This window comes from Mesoplodon mirus (assembly GCF_964341445.2).
Source record: "Mesoplodon mirus genome assembly, chromosome: 12".
NCBI classification, from domain to species: domain Eukaryota; kingdom Metazoa; phylum Chordata; class Mammalia; order Artiodactyla; family Ziphiidae; genus Mesoplodon; species Mesoplodon mirus.
In genome coordinates, this window is record NC_138988.1 from 44,976,058 (window position 1) to 44,996,819 (window position 20,762).

General features: G+C 40.9%; 1 protein-coding gene across 5 annotated transcripts in view; it reads right to left on the minus strand.

Moving 5' to 3' along the window:
* Positions 1-20,762, minus strand: part of ULK4 (unc-51 like kinase 4) — a 549,109-nt gene that overhangs the window by 143,670 nt on the left and 384,677 nt on the right. For all 5 annotated transcript variants that reach the window (XM_082638146.1, XM_082638145.1, XM_082638142.1 and 2 more), the window contains one exon: positions 10,907-11,005. In XM_082638146.1, coding sequence (XP_082494272.1) covers positions 10,907-11,005 — 99 coding nt within the window. The remainder of the gene's footprint in view (positions 1-10,906; positions 11,006-20,762) is intronic.

Consider the following 20,762-nt stretch of genomic DNA (forward strand, 5'->3'; position numbering starts at 1 on the left):
ACTCGCCGCAACTAGAGAAAGCCCACGCACAGCAATGAAGACCCAACACAGCCAAAACTAACTAACTAAATAAATAAATAAATAAAGGAATGAAATAATGCCATTTGCAGCAACATGGATGGACTTAGAGATTGACATACTAAGTGAAGTAATCCAGACAGAGGAAGACTAACATCATATGCTACCGCTTAAATGTGGAATCTTAAAAAAAAACCGATCCAAATGAACTTATTTACGAAACAGAAATAGACCCACAGACATAGAAAGCAAACTTACAGTTACCAAAGGGGAAAGGGGGCCGCGGGGGGGTATAAATTAGGAGTCTGGGATTAACATATGCACAGTAGCATATATAAAACAGGTAAACAACAAGGACTTACTATACAGCACAGGGAACTATACTCAATATTTCGTAACAACCCATAAAGGAAAATAATCTGATAAAAGAATATATATATCTGAATCACTGTGCTGTACATCTGAAGCTAACACAACATTGTAAATCAACTACGCTTCATTTTTTAAAAAATAGGAAAAAACATAAAAGAATCATATTTTTTAAAAAGGAATTACAATTAGCAAATCATCACAATCAATGTAGATCAAAAAAATTTCATTTGCTTTTTTCTAAAAGAAATCACTACTCTTATCATTTCATGGATGTAGCACAGGTGCCCAGACATGGAACTTCCTGAGCCTAAAAGTAGAAGAACAACATTTTAAAATTCAACATAAACTTTTATGCTCTACTGAGACATACCTAGCTGCTTATTTTGGAGGACCAAAACATAGTTTAGTATAGCATCACAGAGCGAATTTATTGCCACAGGAAATCCAACCAAATTGTTCTTCATCTCCATTGAACAGAACAGTATGTTGACCCTTACTGGCAGAATTAAAGAGTGAATTTTGTTGTAGCAGCTACTGTGAGAAACTTAAGAGTTGCAGAGCTGGCGAATATTTATGAAGTTTTCCTACTGTGCTGGCCACTGGCAGAGATACAAACTTCTGAATCATTCAAGAAGCATGGAGTACCCGTCAGATCTGACTCTGAGAATTCAAATCCTAAATTTAGAAAAAAAAAAAAAAACTTCACTGTTTACTAAAAATAAGGTGTATTAGGAAAAACGTTCAAGATTCTGAAGCTAAAATTATAGTCCAGATACAACTCTCCATCTGATGGAGAGAATGACAGATATCTCCAGAAAGGAAAGAGCTGGCACTAAGCTGCCTCCTTGCTTTGCTTCCATGCCTTACACACTACACTCCGGGAAAAGCAAGAAGACCCCTTGGTCCTCACTGATGCAGGGTGAGAGCTGCCTCTGAGGCCAGCTTCTGGCCACTCTTGAGTGAAGAATGTTTCCAAGGCTGAGGCTGAATGTCACCTGTCCTGTGCCCTCTCAGGAGGATCCTTGCCCCACCTCATTACACTAAACCTTTCTGTTTTATGACTCACACCCTAAATCAAAATTTTAATTAAAAATTGTCGAGAAATATCCTGTTAAGTCCTTGGTATAAATCACTCTACCCTCACTTCTTTTTGTGTCCTTTATACACACATACATACAGCATGATATAAATCAGCTCGTATTACAATTTTTAACTAGGTTTTGGCACTTGTTGTATCTCATTCATGCACCCCACAATTATTTACTGAGAGCTTGTGATGGCCAACCACTTTGAAAGGGTGGGTAGTAAGGCTGGGAACTAAACAGACAAGTGACTTTCAGTCAAGATAGTGTGTGACTTCAAATTTTGCACTACCACCTCCATAATAACTACAAGAAGAAAAAAATTTATAAGATACAAATATCTTTGTGGACCAGAAATGAAACAAACACACAGAAGCTTGAGGTTCAAAAGCTGTTAGAAGTATGTATAGCAACTAGGATCTCCAATACAATTGGGGCCACATCTCATGTGGAGCTAGGACAAAAGTCAGGCACAGAGTGTGAAATGGAGGTTGAGGTTCCTGTCCACAAAAGGAAGCTGAAGAAGCTGTTCCAGCCTTGGGGCTTCGGATAATAAATGAAGCTGCTCTACTGTTGAAAAGAGCAGCAACAGAACCTGTGCCAAATCCCCTGCAGGCTCGATGTCTGGATTTGTAATAAATCCAGTATCATCATGATATTGGAATTTGGGGACCCAGAGCAGAGTCAAGGTACCCATAATATCACTAGATAGCAAGGGGCTGGTGCAGAGAAAGGCAACAGCAGCATCACAAGATACAAATAACTTCCACTCTTAATGAGCGTGACTAGGAAGGAAGCCTAAAGTAGAGAAAGAGAACCACCAAACACAAGGACTACCAGGTGAATTCATTCAGGAAGAAATGAAAATAACAGAGCAGCCCCCAAAGGACTTAGTTTTAACAGTTTCCTTGAAGCATAACTAACATGCCAAAAAACTACACATATTTATAACATACAGCAATCAAGGTAACAAACATATCCACAAACCTCAAAGGCATCTTTCCACCAATACCTCACTATTTTGATTATAGTAACTTCATAGTACATCTTGACATCAAGTAGTGTCAACCCTTCAACTTTGTTTTCTTCCAAAGTTGTCTTGGCTATACTAAAGTTCTTTGTATTTCATGAACATTTTAGAACAAATTAAACAATTCCTACAAAAAAAAATATCATGCTGAAAAAATTCCCAGAACCACAAAAGCTACCAAGACTGAGTCATGAAGAAGTAGAAAATGTGAATAGAACTGTAACTAGTAAGGAGATTGAATTAGTAATCAAAACTCTTCTGCAAGTACCTCTGCAGACCACAACAACACAGAGCAGAGGTGCTACCTCCTGGCGTGCACATGGGGCTGGCTCCTCAGCTACACGTCAAACACCAATTCTGCTGCCCCTGCTGGATGCCAAGTGAGATAATGTGATTTTTTTTTAAATAGTCTCCTATTTTCCTTTCTTTCATTTATTTAGTTACTTATTAAAATTTTTATTTATTTATTTATTTATTTGGCTGCTTAGGGTCTTAGTTGCAGCACATGGGATCTTTATTGCAGCATTCGGAATCTTTCCTTGCAGCGTGTGGTATGTTCGTTGCAGCGCATGGGCTTCTCTCTAGTTGTGGCACATGGGCTCAGTATTTGCGGCACATGGGCTCCAGAGTGCACGGGCTCAGCAGTCGCAGTGTGAGGGCTCTCTAGCTGTGCCGTGAAGGCTCCAGAGCGCGCAGGCTCAGTAGTTGCAGCACATGGGCTCTCTAGTTGTGGGGTACTCTCTAGAGTGCACGGGCTTAGTTGTGCCACATCATGTGGGATCTTAGTTTCCCAACCAGGGATGGAACCCACATACCCTGGTGGATTCTTAACCACCGGACCACCAGGGAAGTCCCTATTTATTTATTAAATTTTTGGGCCACACCGTGCAGTTTGCGGGATATTAGTTCCCCAACTAGAATTGGAGGGCTTCACTGATGAATTCTGTTAAACATTTTAAGAAGAACTAATACTAATCCTTCTCAAATTTTTCCCAAAAATTGAAGAGAAGGGAACACCTAACTTGTTCTATGAGTCCAGCATCACCCTGATTCCAAACCCAGACAAAGACAGTATAAAAAAAAACAACTACAGATCAATATCCCTAATGTACACTGATGCAAAAATCTTAAAATTCTGGACAACCAAATTCAGCAGCATATTAAAAGTATTAAACACCATGAACAAGTGGGCTTTATTCCTGGAATGCAAGGATGGTTCAGTATATGAAAATCAATCAATATAATACACAACAATAGTACCCAAAGCAATCTACAGATTCAGTGCAATCCCTCTCAAAATCCCAATAAAGTTTTCTGCAGAAATAGAAAACCCCATCCAAAAATCCATATGTAATTTCAAGTCACCCCAAATAACCAAAACCATCTTGAAAAAGGACAATAAAGCTGGACTCCTTGATTTTAAAACTTACTCTACAATGATCAAACCAGAAGAATGACATACAGACTAACTGAAGAGAACAGAGATTCCAGAAATAAACCCACACATATATAGTCAAATGATTTTTGACAAGGGTGCCAAGACCGTTCAATGGGAAAGGACGGACTTTTCAACAAACGGTTCCGAGAAAACTGGATATCCACATTCAAAAGAATGAAGTTAGACTCTTACCTAACACCACACGTGAAAATAAACTCAAAGTGAATGAAAGACCTAAGTGTAAGACCTAAAACTATAAAATTCTTGGAAGAAACATAGGGCAAAATCTTCATGACACTGCATTTGGCAACGATTTCCTGGATATGACACAAAAGGCACCAGGCAACAAATGAGAAATTAGGCAAACTGGACTTTATGAAAATTTTCAAAAAGTGTGCATCAAAACACAATATCAACAAAGTAAAAAGGCAATCCACAGAATGGCATAAAGTATTTTAATATATATTTGATAATGGGTTAATTTTCAGATTACACAGTTTCTAATACTCGACAACAAGAAACCAAACCACCTAATTCAAAAATGGGCAAAGGATGTGAATAGACATTTCTTCAAAGAAGATATCCAAATGATCAATAAGCACATGAAAAGATGCCCAATATCACTAATAGTTAGAGAAAAACACATTAAAACTGCAATGAAATACCACTTCTATGCTAAAAGAAATAAGTCAGTCACAAAATGACAAATAATATATGACTCCACATACATGAGGTACTTAGAACAGTCAAAATCACAGAGACAGAAAATATTGGGTTGGCCAAAAGTTTCATTCATTTTTTTCCGTAAGATGGCTCTAGTAGCATTTAGTTGTCTTTAACTTCATTGGAAACAATTTTGTTAGACTGTATGTGACAGCTGTCATATCAGCGTGCATTTAAAAAAAGACTTATCAAAATTGGTGGATTTTTGTGTAGCCATTTTAATATTGAAGATGGAAGAAAAAAGGGAACATTTTCGGTATATTATGCTTTATTATTTAAAGAAAGGTAAAAACACAACTTAAACACAAAAAAAGATTTGTGCAGTGTATGGGGAAGGTGCTGTGGCTGATCAAACACGTCAAAAGTGGTTTACGAAGTTTCGTACCAGAGATTTCTCACTGGCTGATGCTCCATGGTCAGGTACACAAGTTGAAGTTGACAGCAATCAAATTGGGACATTAATTGAGAACAATCAACGTTATATCACACAGGAGATAGCTGACATACTCAAAATATCCAAATCAGTGCTGAAAATCATTTGCATCAACTTGGTTATGTTCATCGCTTTGATGTTTGGGTTCCACATAAGTTAAGGGAAAAAAATCTTCTTGACCGTATTTCCACATGCGATTCTCCATGGAAATGTAATGAAAACGTTTTGTTTCTAAAACAAATTGTGATGGGTGATAAAAAGTGGATACTGCCCAATAATGTGGAATGGAAGAGACTGTGGGGCAAGTGAAATAAACCATCACCAACCACATCAAAGGCTGGTCTTCATCCAAAGAAGGTGATGTGTATATGGTGGGATCAGAAGGGAGTCCTCTATTATGAGCTCCTTCCAGAAAACCAAACTATTAATTCCAGCAAGTACTGCTCCCAGTTAGACCAACTGAAAGCAGCACTCAATGAAAAGTGTACAGAATTAGTCAACAGAAAACACATAAGCTTCCATCAGGGTAACGCAAGACCGCATGTTTCTATGATGACCAGGCAAAAACTGTTACAGCTTGGGTGGGAAGTTCTGATTCATCCACCGTATATACCAGACACTGCACTTCGGATTTCCATTTATTTAAGTCTTCACAAAATTTTCTTAATGGAAAAAACTTCCATTCCCTGGAAGATTGTAAAAGGCACCTGGAACAGTTATTTGCTCAAAAAGATAAAAGGTTTTGGGAAGATGGAATTATGAAGTTGCCTGAAAAATGGCAGAAGGTAGTGGAACAAAAGGGTGAATACGTTGTTCAATAAAGTTCTTGGTGCAAATGAAAAATGTGTCTTTTATTTTTACTTAAAAACTGAAGGCACTTTTTGGCCAACCCAATAGAATGGTGGCTGACGGGCTGTGGGGAGGGGGGAAGGGATAGTTACTGTTTAATGGGTATAGAGTTTCAGTTTTACAAGATGAAAGAATTACAGAGGTGGATGGTGGTGATGACTGCACAACATTATGAATATATTTAATACTACTGAACTGAGCACTTAAAATTGATTAACGGGGTAAATTTTACATTATGTTTATTTCATCACAACAAAAAAAAGAAAAAAAATTCAAAGAGCCCTTCTTCCTTGGCCCAAATCATGTAGTTAGTTATTCCCTCCACAGGGCCCCAGGGAACCCAGAAGCATAGCAAAAAAATTTCTATATTGTATTGTGTGATAAATTGGCATGTTTGTGTACCCAATGGCTGTTCTTTGATCTTATGCATGATGCTTATGAAGGTATACTGAGGATCCTGTATATTATTATCTACAGAGTATATGCTGGATCTCTGTAATTCAATAATTTTTTGTCAGGAAGCTACAAGTTTACAGCCAAGAAGAACTGCCAGACACTTCACTAAAAAAAAGTTATCCAGAGGATATTACAGGAGATCAACATAGGAGATGCTAGGTGAGGACTAAAATCCTACCCAGACTGCAGAGGGACACCTTTCCAGTGGCCGAGAAAGGCATGGTTAATATGAAAAGTATAAGCCAGGCTGAAGACTGGCATCTTTGGCATATAATAAGGAAAACCTTAAAAACAATTATCTCATAAATTTGAAAATACTTATTTTAATAGGGGAAAAGGAAGCTGCAGCGTAATTTTTATAGCAATTAATTATCTAGTTACAAAATTCATCTGGGATACATATCCTGGCTTTGTATCTTCTTGAAAAAGAAAATATTTAGGGGCTTCCCTGGTGGCACAGTGGTGAAAAATCTGCCTGCCAATGCAGGGGACACAGTTCCGAGCCCCGCGGAACAACTAAGCCCATGCGCCACAATTACTGAGCCTGCGCTCTAGAGCCCGCGAGCCACAACCACTGAGCTCACGCACCACAACTACTGAAGCCCACGCTCCTAGAGCCTGTGCTCCCCAACAAGAGAAGCCACCGCAATGAAAAGCCCGCACACCGCAATGAAGAGTAGCCCCTGCTCACCGCAACTAGAGAAAGCCCGCATGCAGCAATGAAGACCCAACGCAGTCAAAAATAAATAAATAAGATAAATTTATTAAAAAGAAAAGAAAACATTTACGTCAAACAACTACCCTGCTTTATCTTTTCTTCAGGAGACATAGTCAACTTGTTATATATTTTATTAGCCATATCTTACTCACACTATGGTTACCAATTGAGGGTTCAAAGAGCCCCTTGAAATTCTGTATTGTGTACAGAACTTTGCATATAGGTGAGTCTAGGCATTTTTCCCGAAGAGTCTAGAATCATCAGATTCTCTAAGTAGTTCACACTCAAGACAGACTGAGAGGACTTCCCTGGTGGCGCAGTGGTTAAGAATCCACCTGCCAATGCAGGGGACACGGGTTCAAGCCCTGGTCTGGGAAGATCCTACATGCCGCGGAGCAACTAAGCCTGTGAGCCACAACTACTGAGCCTGCGCTCTAGAGAATGCAAGCCACAACTACCGAAGCCCGCGTGACTAGAGCCCAGACTTCGCAACAAAAGAAGCCACTGCAACGAGAAGCCCACACGCTGCAACGCAGAGTAGCCCCCGCTCACCACAACTAGAGAAAGCCAGCGTGCAGCAACGAAGACCCAGCACAGCCAAAAATAAATAAATAAATTTATTTATTTAAAAAAAAAAACAGACTGAGAATCGGTCTTATACCCACAGTTCACTATGATTTTATAGTGTAAAGTATAAACATGGGTCGTAAATTATGGGTTGACAGGTTTCATACTCCCTGAAGGGTAAGTATGCTTACTTTCACAGGACTCTATCTGGAAAGAACCTCAAAAGCTAACAAGTTCATTCTCCTTCCTTTAGGTAAAATACCTCTACAATTACCCAAGCCCAGTGAAAACTAAAAGTCTGCTTATTTTTCCCCTGTGGGAAAGCAATTCCAGCACCTCATTCTGTAACTTATCACATTTTTAACAACCACTGGAAAAATTTATCTTTGGTCTGTATGTGCTCTAGTTGAGGCCCTCAATAGCCTTATTACTATTTTTCTTCACTGTATACACAGCTATAAATGTGTATTAATCTTTTCCAGAGAAGACATACTGAATGTCTGTCGCAGGCCATTTTTAAACCTAATGACTCTAGTGGTAAATGTGTATGTACACAACATAGTTCACACACGTTAGGCAGACATTTGGACAATGTACTAGAACCTAAGTGTAATCAAGTTACTAGAAACAGGAGTTCAGAGTCCCAAAGGCCGGGGGAAATATCTCAGAGTACACATTGCAGCAAGAAGGGGCTCTCCAGCTATTTCTGGCAACTGTAGTGTAGGCCAGAGTACGGGTGTCGTGGCATCTGGTGGAGGTCTGACCTTACTGGGGGCCCACAATATTGGGCCCCTCTGCAGCCCTCATCCTAGCCTGGCCTGTGATCACAGTTCCACTGCTCTCCCTAGTGGAGACTGTACATTCCAGGCTTTCCCGAGCACTGGCACCCCGACTCCCCCTACTTGCCTGCCTCTCTGGGTTCGTCTCCTGTGGTCCTCCCTACACAGACATCGGACCCTCCAGGCCTCCCACCACCAGGAGCGGCACCCTGCCACCCTCTGTGCGTCTGCCCACTAGCTACAATTCACCGGCACTCTCAAGGGTTGCTTCCTGCTTCCCAGGGATTGTGGACCAGCTCTGGCCTGGGCAACCCAGCAAATTTGCCCACTGTCCTGTGGGCTGTAGTCATACCTTCTCCAATGAGGTCTGACCCACGCCTTGGGGAAGAGGTATCCCCTTTCAAGTTTGTCCTTCCTGAGGTACTCTCCCTCTCCCTCAGCTTTCAGATACCCTACAGAGTTCTTTTTAAATCTTACATTTACTCTTCAATGATAGCTTAATAATTCTTTATATTGAAATTCTCTTGTTTAAATCACTATGTGGTTTGTCTTCTGATGGGACCCAGACTGATACAATCACAATGTCTTTGACTGTGCTCATCGATAATATTTGCTAACAGTGTATTTTTATTGTTTTTATTTTTCCTTCTAGTTTAAGTGTATTATGGTTACACAATGTGGTCTATACAATTCCTACTTATTAGAATTTATTGATATTCTTTTAACCTAACGCACGGTGAACTTTTTAAAGTATTTCCAGAAAATTGAAAAGAAGGTACAGTCTCTATTTTCAGGGTAGAGAGACGGATATACTTCTATTAGATTAATCTTACTAAAGTTTTCATATCCTCTATACCAGGGGTCAACAAACGTTTTCTGTAAAGAGCCAGATAGTAAACAACACAGGCTTGTGGGCTACAGAGTCCCTGTTGTAACTCCTCAACTCTACCGTCAAGATGCAAAAGCAGCCGTAGATAATTGTCTGTGTGGCTGTATTCAATAAAACTTTACTTACAAAAAGAGGCAGTGGGCCAGAGTTAGTCCACATGCCTTCGTTTGTCAAACCCTGCTCTACATCATCATTTTCATTCACCTGAGTCGTCAAGCAATGAGAGAGACAGGTTAAATCTCTTGATAGTACTGTACTTTTTTTCCCCTGTGTTTTGGTCCTTCCCTGTATATTTAGGTCCCTCCCTGTTTTCATAGTTCTATGCTCTGATATTTGACACAAAAAGGTTCATAGTTATTGTATCTTCCTGTGGATTTTATTCCTTACCATTGTAGAGTCCTTCTCTTTGTCCTGATAAAGGTTTTTTGTTTTGCATTAAACCTTACGTCTAATAGAGGAAAACATTTAGAAAGAAAATATACAATAAGACAATAAAATTAAGACGAAAGATAAGTTTAAGAATAAATCTAATTGGAATAAATTCAACTATTAAAACAAATCTCAGAATGTGGCAAGCACCAAAACCCTGTCTATAAGATACATATGTGAAATAGAGTGTCCTAGAAGTTTACCTGAAATAGATTCTTCAACTGCCTTTAAGCTTTTTTTTATTGTTTAAATCTTATATACTATTAATATAAGTATTATCCTACATATCATATATTGCATCAGTTATATTTAATGGGGATGTTTTGGTCATTTATATGTCCTTAAAGAGTGCATGATTTGGTTAGTCTTCCCTCTGTTCACTGGAGCCCCATCTATGTCCTGCATATTTCCAAAATATACAAACAGCTCATACAACTCAATAACACAAAAAACAAACAACCCAATCAAAAAATGGGCGGCAGACCTAAAAAGACATTTCTCCAAAGAAGACATACAGATAGCCAACAGGCACATGAAAAGATGCTCAATATTGCTAATTATCAGGGAAATGCAAGTCAAAACTACAATGAGGTTCAGTTGGTCCAAACTCCAAGTCTCCACTGGGTTCTTTTCACATACTCAGTAGTCTTGTGCAGTCTCATCTGTTTTCGTGTAATTTCACTTATTTCATTCTATTTCTATGGAGACTGTGGTGGATATGTTCTAGCTCTGTCTGTGCTTCTGCATTTCAGGGTAGTCCTGCATGCCAAGTAACCCTAAAATATCTTTTGGAAAGAGAACTGACGCCCACAATGGATTTCTTCTTCCTTCTTGGAATTCATTTCTTGATTTTGCTTTTTTTTTTTTTTTACCTCACATCCGTTAAGAAGAATTTGAGCCTCTGCCTTACTTAAATATCCACTTAAATGAATGATTAGAGACAGCATATTAAAGTAGAAATTTAGTATTTCCAGGCTAAATAATCTTCTGAAATTTCTTTTGGTTCTAGTTTTGAAAGGAATCAAAATAGCATAGCAACTCAAGACATCATGAAATTCAAATAAAATCACTTCACCCTCTGCAACGACCTGAGAGACACACAAGCAGGTGTGTGAGCTCTTACCAGCGGGATGAGCAGGCTGATAAGGTCTGTCAGAGGCTTGCCGAGCAGCAGTAGGTCTTCTGCGGCCTGAGTGCTCCCTCCAGAGCCGGACTTCTGTGCCTGAACAGGGGGAGGAGAGGGGAAGGGGGTCTTGGAGATTAGTCAGTTTGGCCGTAGGAGACAGGTCCGCCCAGTCCCAACAGATGACGGCACAGAGGAAGCATTTGACCTCAGGCCCCTGAAGAGAAGTTATGCTCAGTAATCACGTGACAGAGTACACACACTGCCACCAGCTCAGGCCACAGAGGGGGATCTGGGTGGACCACAGATAAAGCAATAACCAGGGCTGTCATTGGAGGGATGATATTGATGTTCACACACTGCGGGTGGTAAAGCACTTTATCTTCCCAACCATCCTGAGACGAGGTGCAGTTATCCCCATTTTTCAGGGGAGAAAACTAAAGTTCAGAGAGGTTGAGTAGTTTGCCTAAAGTCCCACAGCCAATGGGTGACAAAGCTGGAGGATGAATCCAGGCTAAATGACTCCAAATCACACATGCTCACCTCTTCTGGGCACTGTTATACATACACATTATATTATGCAGACCAAATGCATTCTGCTGTGCTTTCCTTCTCTATATGCACACACCTGCTCAAATAACATCTAGAATATTTATCGAATGAACAGGCTTTGGACCACCGCATGAAGAAGCTTCAGATACAGGTCTACATTGCTTAGGAAGTACACAATGGAAGTAAGAATTGAGAAATGAATGGCTTTAACTTTAAGTGTGTCTTTCCCAGAAGGTTTATAGAATTGCCTCATTTCAGAGAAGATTTCTATCATAGAGATGAGTAATTTTATACTGAGAGAAGGCACTGATTATTTATTGTATTTGCTATAGTACATACACATTTCATTCGCATACACCCTCTCTGTTTTTAATTTCACTCAGAACAAAACTACTTTTAGGTAATGACCTTTGCCAGAGCCTTTTTAAAGCAGGCTGCCCCACCTTAGGTCACTAACCTGGACTCTGGGGCCCCTCTCATAAATGCCAAGATTCCTTCTGCCTTAGGGCCTATGGAGAGAATTTAGGTGGCCCGTTTTCCTTCGTTCAAAAGGAAAAAAAAAAAAAAGGATGTTGTGGAAAATCAGACACCTGCCTTTTAACAGCTTGCACCTCTCTGCAGCCAAGGGGGACAACAATAATTGGTAGCTAGGAGTTTCCTCTCACCTCTCCCCTCCCCTATCCCTACCTCAACCCCTGGCCTCTATTAGAGAGGTGAAATTTCCTCCCAGAAAACAAACGCGTAGCATTACCCTAGGTCTGAACCTTTTTGAAGTTCGGCTGTTGATCCTGCCTTCTGAAGCACCATGTGAGGTGGGATATCGGCCTTTGCATATTAACATGTTATCCTTTAGAGTAGACCGACTGTCTCTTGGGAAAAATAAGGCCGTCTTGCAAACCAGCACCTAGGCAGGGAGGGGCATGGGGCCACTGCTTCCTTTCCAAACATACATAAGCAAGGAGACATGGCTACAAGCACAAGCACACACTGTGGGACTCCTCCCACCAGGATATCCAGTGGGCCTCCAGACCCTCCAAGGTCTACAGTCATCTGTTATTGTCACCAAGAAACATCCTGACCCTGCCCGCCAGTATTCGGGTACCACCTCCTTATAAAGATGCCAAGGTTCCAGAAAGGGAATGCTATAGCTTGCACAAGAGGAAGGTGCACATCAGGAATGCATATGAAATTCAACTCTCCTCACAAAAATCCAAGCCCACAGCAGAAACTCTGTGCGCCAAGGGGATCACGTGTGGGTGGCCGAGCAACGAATACAGGGGCCTGGCCAGCCTCTCTCAGGGTCTCTCCAGCTCCCCAAAGGCACACTCTCCAGAGTCAGCCTTTCAATTCCCAGATGCCTTATGTGTGCATTCTGTAAGGGGCTCCTTCCACAGCAAGAAGACCCACCTCTGCCGTGATGTTGCCACGGTCCTCCCTGTCCAGTCCTCTGCCTTTGCCTCTGTCCCACTGATCCCTTTCCACAACTCACTGCCCCAGTCCTTGCTGGCTGGTAACCAACCCCAGTCCTGGCCATCCATGGTTCTTGGCTCTCCTATAGCTGTTACAGCCTGGGCAAGAGGACAGGGCAGCTTGAGCTGGGTGCTAGCAGTAGCGCGTGAGGCAAAACCTCAATTATTTGGTGACAAATTAGATGAGGAATATGAAAAAGGGGAATTTTAAGAATGACCCCCAGGTTTCTAGTTTGCACAGCAGGATGAGAGGGGCAGGGCTTGCTGGCAGGAGGATGGTTTGGGAGGTGAATCCTGAGCTCCGCTTTAGACATGCTGAATTTGAGGGGACTGTGGGGCATTCTAGTGGTCATGTTTAGGAAGCTACTGAATATATCAAGTACGGATCTCAGACGAGAACTCTAGGTACAAATATAAATTTAATAGCTGTAAACATGTAAAACACGGGCATGTCAACTTATGAGCCATATGTGATATTAAGTGGCATTACAGCATTACCCAAAATGAGATAAAGGGACACAGCTAACTTCTTGGCACAAGAAGAAAGGCCAGGAAGAATATAACTCTATTACATCTACCGTTGCTACATGAATCTAGTGCACAGGGGGCAGGTCCTCAACAGAGGTTTGTTACATAAACACAGAGGTACGGTACCTGTAGTGAACAAGAGTCAATTCCTCAGGCAGTTGCTGCCAACGTCCTAAGCAGGTTTAAGCACAACAGAGCACAACCTGCAATGGTGTGGCCTAGACAATTCAATTCAACACTCGGTGTGCTCCCCAGACACCATCACCCACACGCTTGCCATGCACAGATGATACGACTCAGTCCCCACTCTGTAGAACCTCACGGTTTCATTAAAAGAATGGCATGCTTTACTATGGAAAACAGTATGAAGGTTCCTCAAAAAACTAAAAACAGAGTTGCCATATGATCCAGCAATATCACTCCTGGGCACGTATCCAGACAAAACTCTAATTCAAAGAGATACATGCATCCCTATGTTCATAGCAGCACTATTCACAATAGCCAAGACATGGAAACAGCCTAAATGTCCATCGACAGATGAATGGATAAAGAAGATATGGCACCTATATACAATGAAATACTACTCAGCCGTTAAAAAAAATGAAATAATTCCATTTCTGGAAACATGGATGGATCTAGAGGTGATCATACTATGCAAAGTAAGTCAGAAAGAGAAAGACAAATACCATATGATAGCACTTATATGTGGAATGTAAAACACAACACAAATGAACTTATCTATAAAACAGACTTACAAACATAGAAAACAGACTGGTGGTTGCCAAGGGGGGAGGAGTGGGGTGGGGGAGGGAGGATGGATTGGGAGTTTGGGATTAGCAGATGCAAACTATTATACATAGAAGGGATAAACAACAAGGTCCTACTGTATAGCATAGGGAACTATGTTCGATATCCTGTGACAAACCATAATGGAAAAGAACATGAAAAAGTATACATATGCATAACTGAGTCACTTTGCTGTACAGCAGAAATTAACACAACACTGTAAATCAACTACACTGCAATAAAATTTAAAAATAGAAGAAGAAGAATGGCAAGCTTTCAAATAACTGCACTGAAGGCAGAGTGTGAAAACTGCCACAGTGGAGGAGGGAGTAGAGGAGCTGGGGCGGGAGCAGAAAAAGGTGACACAACTTCACCGTTTGGATGGTGGGGACGAGGTCTGCAGGGAATGACGTGGACAGCAAGTGTTTCAGGTGCTGGAATCACGTGAGGAAAGGCCGCGGGTGATAAAGCACAGGATCCATGTGGAAAATGCCAAGGGGACTGTTTGGCGTGAGCACGGGCTGCACAAGGGCTGGCGGATGAGGCTGGAAAACCACCCTGGGGCTGATCATACGAGGCCTTGACCAAGGAGTTAGAAAATGATATGTAGATAATGAGATGTCATCAAAGTTTTCAAGGGCAGGAGAGAAACGATGAGGACCATGGACTACAGCAGACAAATCTCACTTGCACTCAGCCACCAGATAGGGTAGCTCATGGGGGACAACAATAAGGGGAAAGCCTGGAGGAGTCGAACTGGTAACTCCAAGAGATACTGAAATAGAGACTGCAGCCCCTACCCTGACAGCCTTCATGGGAGTGTGAGATCAAAGAAGACTCAGTGGCCACATTTCAGTCTTCCAGGCAATGCCAACACACCTGCCGACCAACAGCAGTTAAAACATCCTACTACCAGATTAATGTATCAAGCTGCCCCCCATCACTCCAGAAGTGAGAGACGAGGCCCAGATTGGGAAGTCAGGTGACCTGGATTTTAATATTGAATATTTTCTTTCCCTAGCCCCCATACTTGGTAACATCCCCCGCCCCTGTTCACTCTGCAGTGGTGAGGCATCTCAGTGTATTAAGGTAATGATTTGCTCCACTATTTGGGTATTGACGGTCTTACCAAAATGAAGCTCCCTGACACTTAACACCCTTCTTCTCTTGATTCCTGCCAAAATCACAGGTGCCAAGCCCTGGGCTAGGCTCACAAATGCAAAATAAAACCATAAATTTATATCTCGTAAGCCTGTTAGGAGTTAGTTCACTCCATAAATATGAACTGAGGGCCCTCCCATGTGCCAGGACACAGAAAAGAAGAAATCATGGCCCCCAGGAGCCCTCTGTAAACAGGAAGGGGAGGTGAGCACCTTTCTTCTTGTTGCTATTAATAATACAGCAACCAGTTATTGCTTACCTTCCCTGGGCCAGGTATACTTAAGGCACATCATATTTACATATCTTGTATTCTCTCATTTAAGTCCCCTGCTGAGTAGTTAGCATGTCTACTTTACAGACAAGGAAACTGATACTCAGACAGGTCAAGTAACGTGCCCAGCACCTCACAGGTAAAAGTGACGTGGCTGGGATTCAAATCCAAGGTGTTCCAGCCTGCAAGGCCCAGGTGCTCCCACCACACCAGTGAGTCCTGAGCATCTATTTGTCTCTGCTTCCACATCTTTCACACACAAACTCACAAGGTAGGTTGGGGATAGGGACTGGACTCCTAGCAGAGATTCTGACACCTCCCTCCCCTACTCCTTACCTTCCCAGTACACATTCCTGCATCATATCCCTCTCCTCCCTGAAAAAGAAAAGTGCTTCATAAATCTAAGCACTATTACCATTTTAAACACTGGCAACACTCAGCTGTTCTACTTTCAAGAGGTTCCTGTTAAAAGCAGACATGGGCTTTGAATGCAGAAGAATCCCAGGTGTGCAGACAAATGGAAGAGGTGACTTATGCTTTAGAAAGAACTTACAGCTCCGTGTTCTAGAAGGATGTGTCGTTGGTGCCCACTCCATTTCTTTCCCCAACCTTTTCCCTAATTCAGTCTCAAGGACTCTACCTCTTTCAGACTGACACCAGGTATCATGTAGATCAAAGTCAGTCATCAAGGTCAAAAAGCAATACTTGGCAGATATTATAGGGAAAGATTTAGAAAGATGACCGCAGTAAAATACAAAGTGGTGCTGAAAAAAATGAAAGAATAAAAAGCAGTGATCTATTGGTACACTAACAAATTGAAAAAAAGAATTAGAAAATATTTTGTACTAAGGAGTTTCCTTTTAAACACCCTACCTGATCACTTGAAATAAAAGAGGATTTCTACGTTCTGGAATTTAAAGAATTTTTAGACTTCTGATCCTTTTTATCCACAACCTACACAATCTTTTATAGATTGATATCATCAAAGCATCTTGTGAGAGTAACTATCAACTACACCTTGAAGAATTACATAAAGCTACCACTGTGGAAACTGAAATAAGAAACAATGCTCTCGATAACTTAAAAGGACCAGCTGTATAGCACAGGGAACTCTACCCAATACTCTGTAATGACCTACATGGGAAAAGAATCTAAAAAAGAGTGGACCTATATGTATGTATAACTGATTCATTTTGCTGTATAGCAGAAACCAACACAACAATGTAAATCAACTATACTCCAATAACAATTTTAAGAAAAAGAAACAATGCTCTCTGAAGAGACACTTATTAGAAAAGAGAGGGAAGACTAAGAGAAATCCATAATTCAGGATTCCATAAGTACTTAGCCAAGCTTTACTGGTCATTTAGAATATGAGCAAATAAAAACAGCGAGGTAGTCCAAAGGCCATTTTCATCTACTGGCTTTACAATTTTGGGTTAAAACTTATTGACTAACTATCATCTTGGTTGAGGGGATCTTGGAATTATTTATTAAAACACACGAGACAAGCTACATACTTCACCACCTTAATTGCGGGTAAAAGATAATGATGAATAACAGAGACTAAACCAGGGTCTAGGGATTCATACTTGGCTCTGCTACTGTGACTCTTGGCAAGGTATCAGAACAGTCTGCTTTCAACATCAACTTCTGCATCTATCTAAGCCAGGATGCTACCAATGATACACATCTCTTGCAATTTTACTGGGATTCTAAATATAACAGTGAATTCATATTGGCTGTGTGCTATCCCATGATCTAAGTATCAGCTGAATTAATTCTTTAGAGAAAACATGAAAGGAGATAAGCATGTGGTGGTACCTAACACAGAAAGTACTACTCAGTGAACTCACATGCCCTTCCTTCCTCAGAGCACGATGCCAGGTTACAGTCTGGGGCTACCTGACTTTTCTATAGCCACTAAATATTGGGGTGGCCAAAAGATTCATTCAGTTTTTCCATAAGATGGCCCTAGTGGCACTTAGTTGTCTTTAACTTCATTTGAAACAATTTTGTTAGTGACAGCTGTCATATCAGCTATGCATTTAAAAAAAAACTTATCAAAATTGGTGGATTTTTGTGTAGCCATTTTAATATTGAAGATGGAAGAAAAAAAGCAACACTTTCAGCATATTATGCTTTATTATTTCAAGAAAGGTAAAAACACAACTAAAACCTAAAAAAAAAGATTTGTGCAGTGTATGGAGCAGATGCTGTGACTGATCAAACGTGTCAAAAGTGGTTTTCCAAGTTTCATGCTGGAGATTTCTCACTGGCCAACGCTCCGCGGTCGGGTAGACCAGTTGAAATTGAGAGCGATCAAACTGAGACATTAACTGAGAACAATCAACATTATACCATATGGGACATAGCCGACATACTCAAAATATCCAAATCAAGCGCTGAAAATCATTTGCACCAACTTGGTTATGTTCATTGCTTTGATGTTTGGGTTCCACATAAGTTAAGGGGAAAAAAACCTTCCTGACAGTATTTCTGCATGCGATTCTCCATTGAAATGTAATGAAAATGTTTTGTTTTTTAAACAAATTGTGATGGGTGATAAAAAGTGGACACTGCCCAATAATGTGGAATGGAAGAGACTGTGGGGCAAGTGAAATGAACCATCACCAACCACACCAAAGGCTGGTCTTCTTCCAAAGAAGGTGATGTGTATATGGTGGGATCAGAAGGGAGTCTTCTATTATGAGCTCCTTCCAGAAAACCAAACTATTAATTCCAACAAGTACTGCCCCAATTAGGCCAACTGAAAGCAGCACTCAGTGAAAAGTGTCCAGAATTAGTCAACAGAAAACACATAAGCTTCCATCAAGATAATGCAACACCGCATGTTTCTATGATGACCAGGGAAAAACTGTTATAGCTTGGGTGGGAAGTTCTGATTCATCCGCCATATTTACCAGACATTGCACCTTCGGATTTCCATTTATTTAGGTCTTTACAAAATTCTCTTAATGGAAAAAATTTCCATTCCCTGGAAGACTGTAAAAGGCACCTGGAACAGTTATTTGCTCAAAAAGATTAAAAGTTTTGGAAAAATGGAATTATGAAGTTGCCTGATAATGGCAGAAGGCAGTGGAACAAATAAGGGTGAATATGTTGTTCAATAAAGTTCTTGGTGCAAATGAAAAATGTGTCTTTTATTTTTACTTTAAAACCGAAGGAACTTTTTGGCCAACCCAATACATCTCTAGCCCTCAAAACCATGTTGCAGGGGGCCGGATGCTCCAGCTCAAAGCTACAGTAATCAAGACAGTATGGTAGTGGCACAAAAACAGAAATATAGACCAACGGAACAGGAGAGAAACCCCAGAGATAAACCCACGTACATATGGTCACCTTATCTTTGATAAAGGAGGCAAGAATATACAATGGAGAAAAGACAGCCTCTTCAATAAATGGTACTGGGAAAACTGGACAGCTACATGTAAAAGAATGAAATTAGAACACTTCCTAACACCATACACAAAAATAAACTCAAAATTGATTAAAGACCTAAATGTAAGGCCAGACTCTATAAAACTCTTAGAGGAAAACATAGGCAGAACACTCTATGACATAAATCACAGCAAGATCCTTTTTGACCCACCTCCTAAAGAAATGGAAATAAAAACAAAAATAAACAAATGGGACCTAATGAAACCTAAAAGCTTTTGCACAGCAAAGGAAACCATAAACAAGACAAAAAGACAGCCCTCAGAATGGAAGAAAATATTTGCAAATGAAGCAACTAACAAAGGATTAATCTCCAAAATATACAAGCAGCTCATGCAGCTCAATATCAAAAAAACGAACAACCCAATCCCAAAATGGGCAGAAGACCTAAACAGACATTTCTCCAAAGACATTTTGCCAACAAACACATGAAAGGATGCTCAACATCACTGTCATTAGAGAAAAGCAAATCAAAATCACCTCACACTGGTCAGAATCGCCATCATCAAAAAATCTACGAACAGGGCTTCCCTGGTGGCGCAGTGGTTAAGAATCTGCCTGCCAATGCCAGGGACGTCGGTTCGAGCCTTGGCCTGGGAAGATCCCACATGCCGCGGAGCAACTAAGCCTGTGCGCCACAACTACTGAGCCTGAGCTCTAGAGCCCGCAAGCCACAACTACTGAGCACACGTGCCACAACTACTGAAGCCTGCGCGCCTAGAGCCCGTGCTCCACAACGAGAAGCCATGACAATGAGAAGCCTGCGCACCGCAACGAAGAGTAGCCTCCACTCACCACAACTAAAGAAAGCTTGTACACAGCAAAAAAACCCAACACAACCAAAAATAAATAAATAAATTTATTTTAAAAAATCTACAAACAATAAATGCTGGCTGGAGAGGGTGTGGAGAAAAGGGAACCCTCTTGCATTGTTGGTGGGAATGTCAATTGATACAGCCACTATGGAGAACAGTATGGAGGTTCCTTAAAAAAATAAACATAGAACTATCATACGACCCAGCAATCCCACTACTGGGCATATACCCTGAGAAAACCATAATTCCAAAAGGAGTCATGTACCACAATGTTCATTGCAGCTCTATTTACAATAGCCAGGACATGGAAGTAACCTAAGTGTCCATCGACAGATGAATGGATAAAGAAGATGTGGCACATATATGCAATGGAATATTACAGCCATAAAAAGAAACGAAATTGAGTTAGTTGTAGTGAGGTGGATGGAGCTAGAGACTGTCACACAGAGTGAAGTAAGTCAGAAAGAGAAAAACTAATACTGTATGCTAACACATATATATGGAATCTTAAAAAAAAAGAAACAAAAAAGGTTCTGAAGAACCTAGGGGCAGAACAGGAATAAAGATGCAGACGTAGTTAATAGACTTGAGGACACGGGGAGGTGGAAGGGTAAGCTGGGACGAAGTGAGAGAGTGGCACAGACATATATACACTACCAAATGTAAAATAAATAAAATAGCTAGCTAGTGGGAAGCAGCCGCGTAGCACAGGGAGATCAGCTCAGTGCTTTGTGCCCACCTAGAGGGGTGGGATAGGGAGGGTGGGAGGGAGATGCAAGAGGGAGGGGATATGGGGATATATGTATACGTATAGA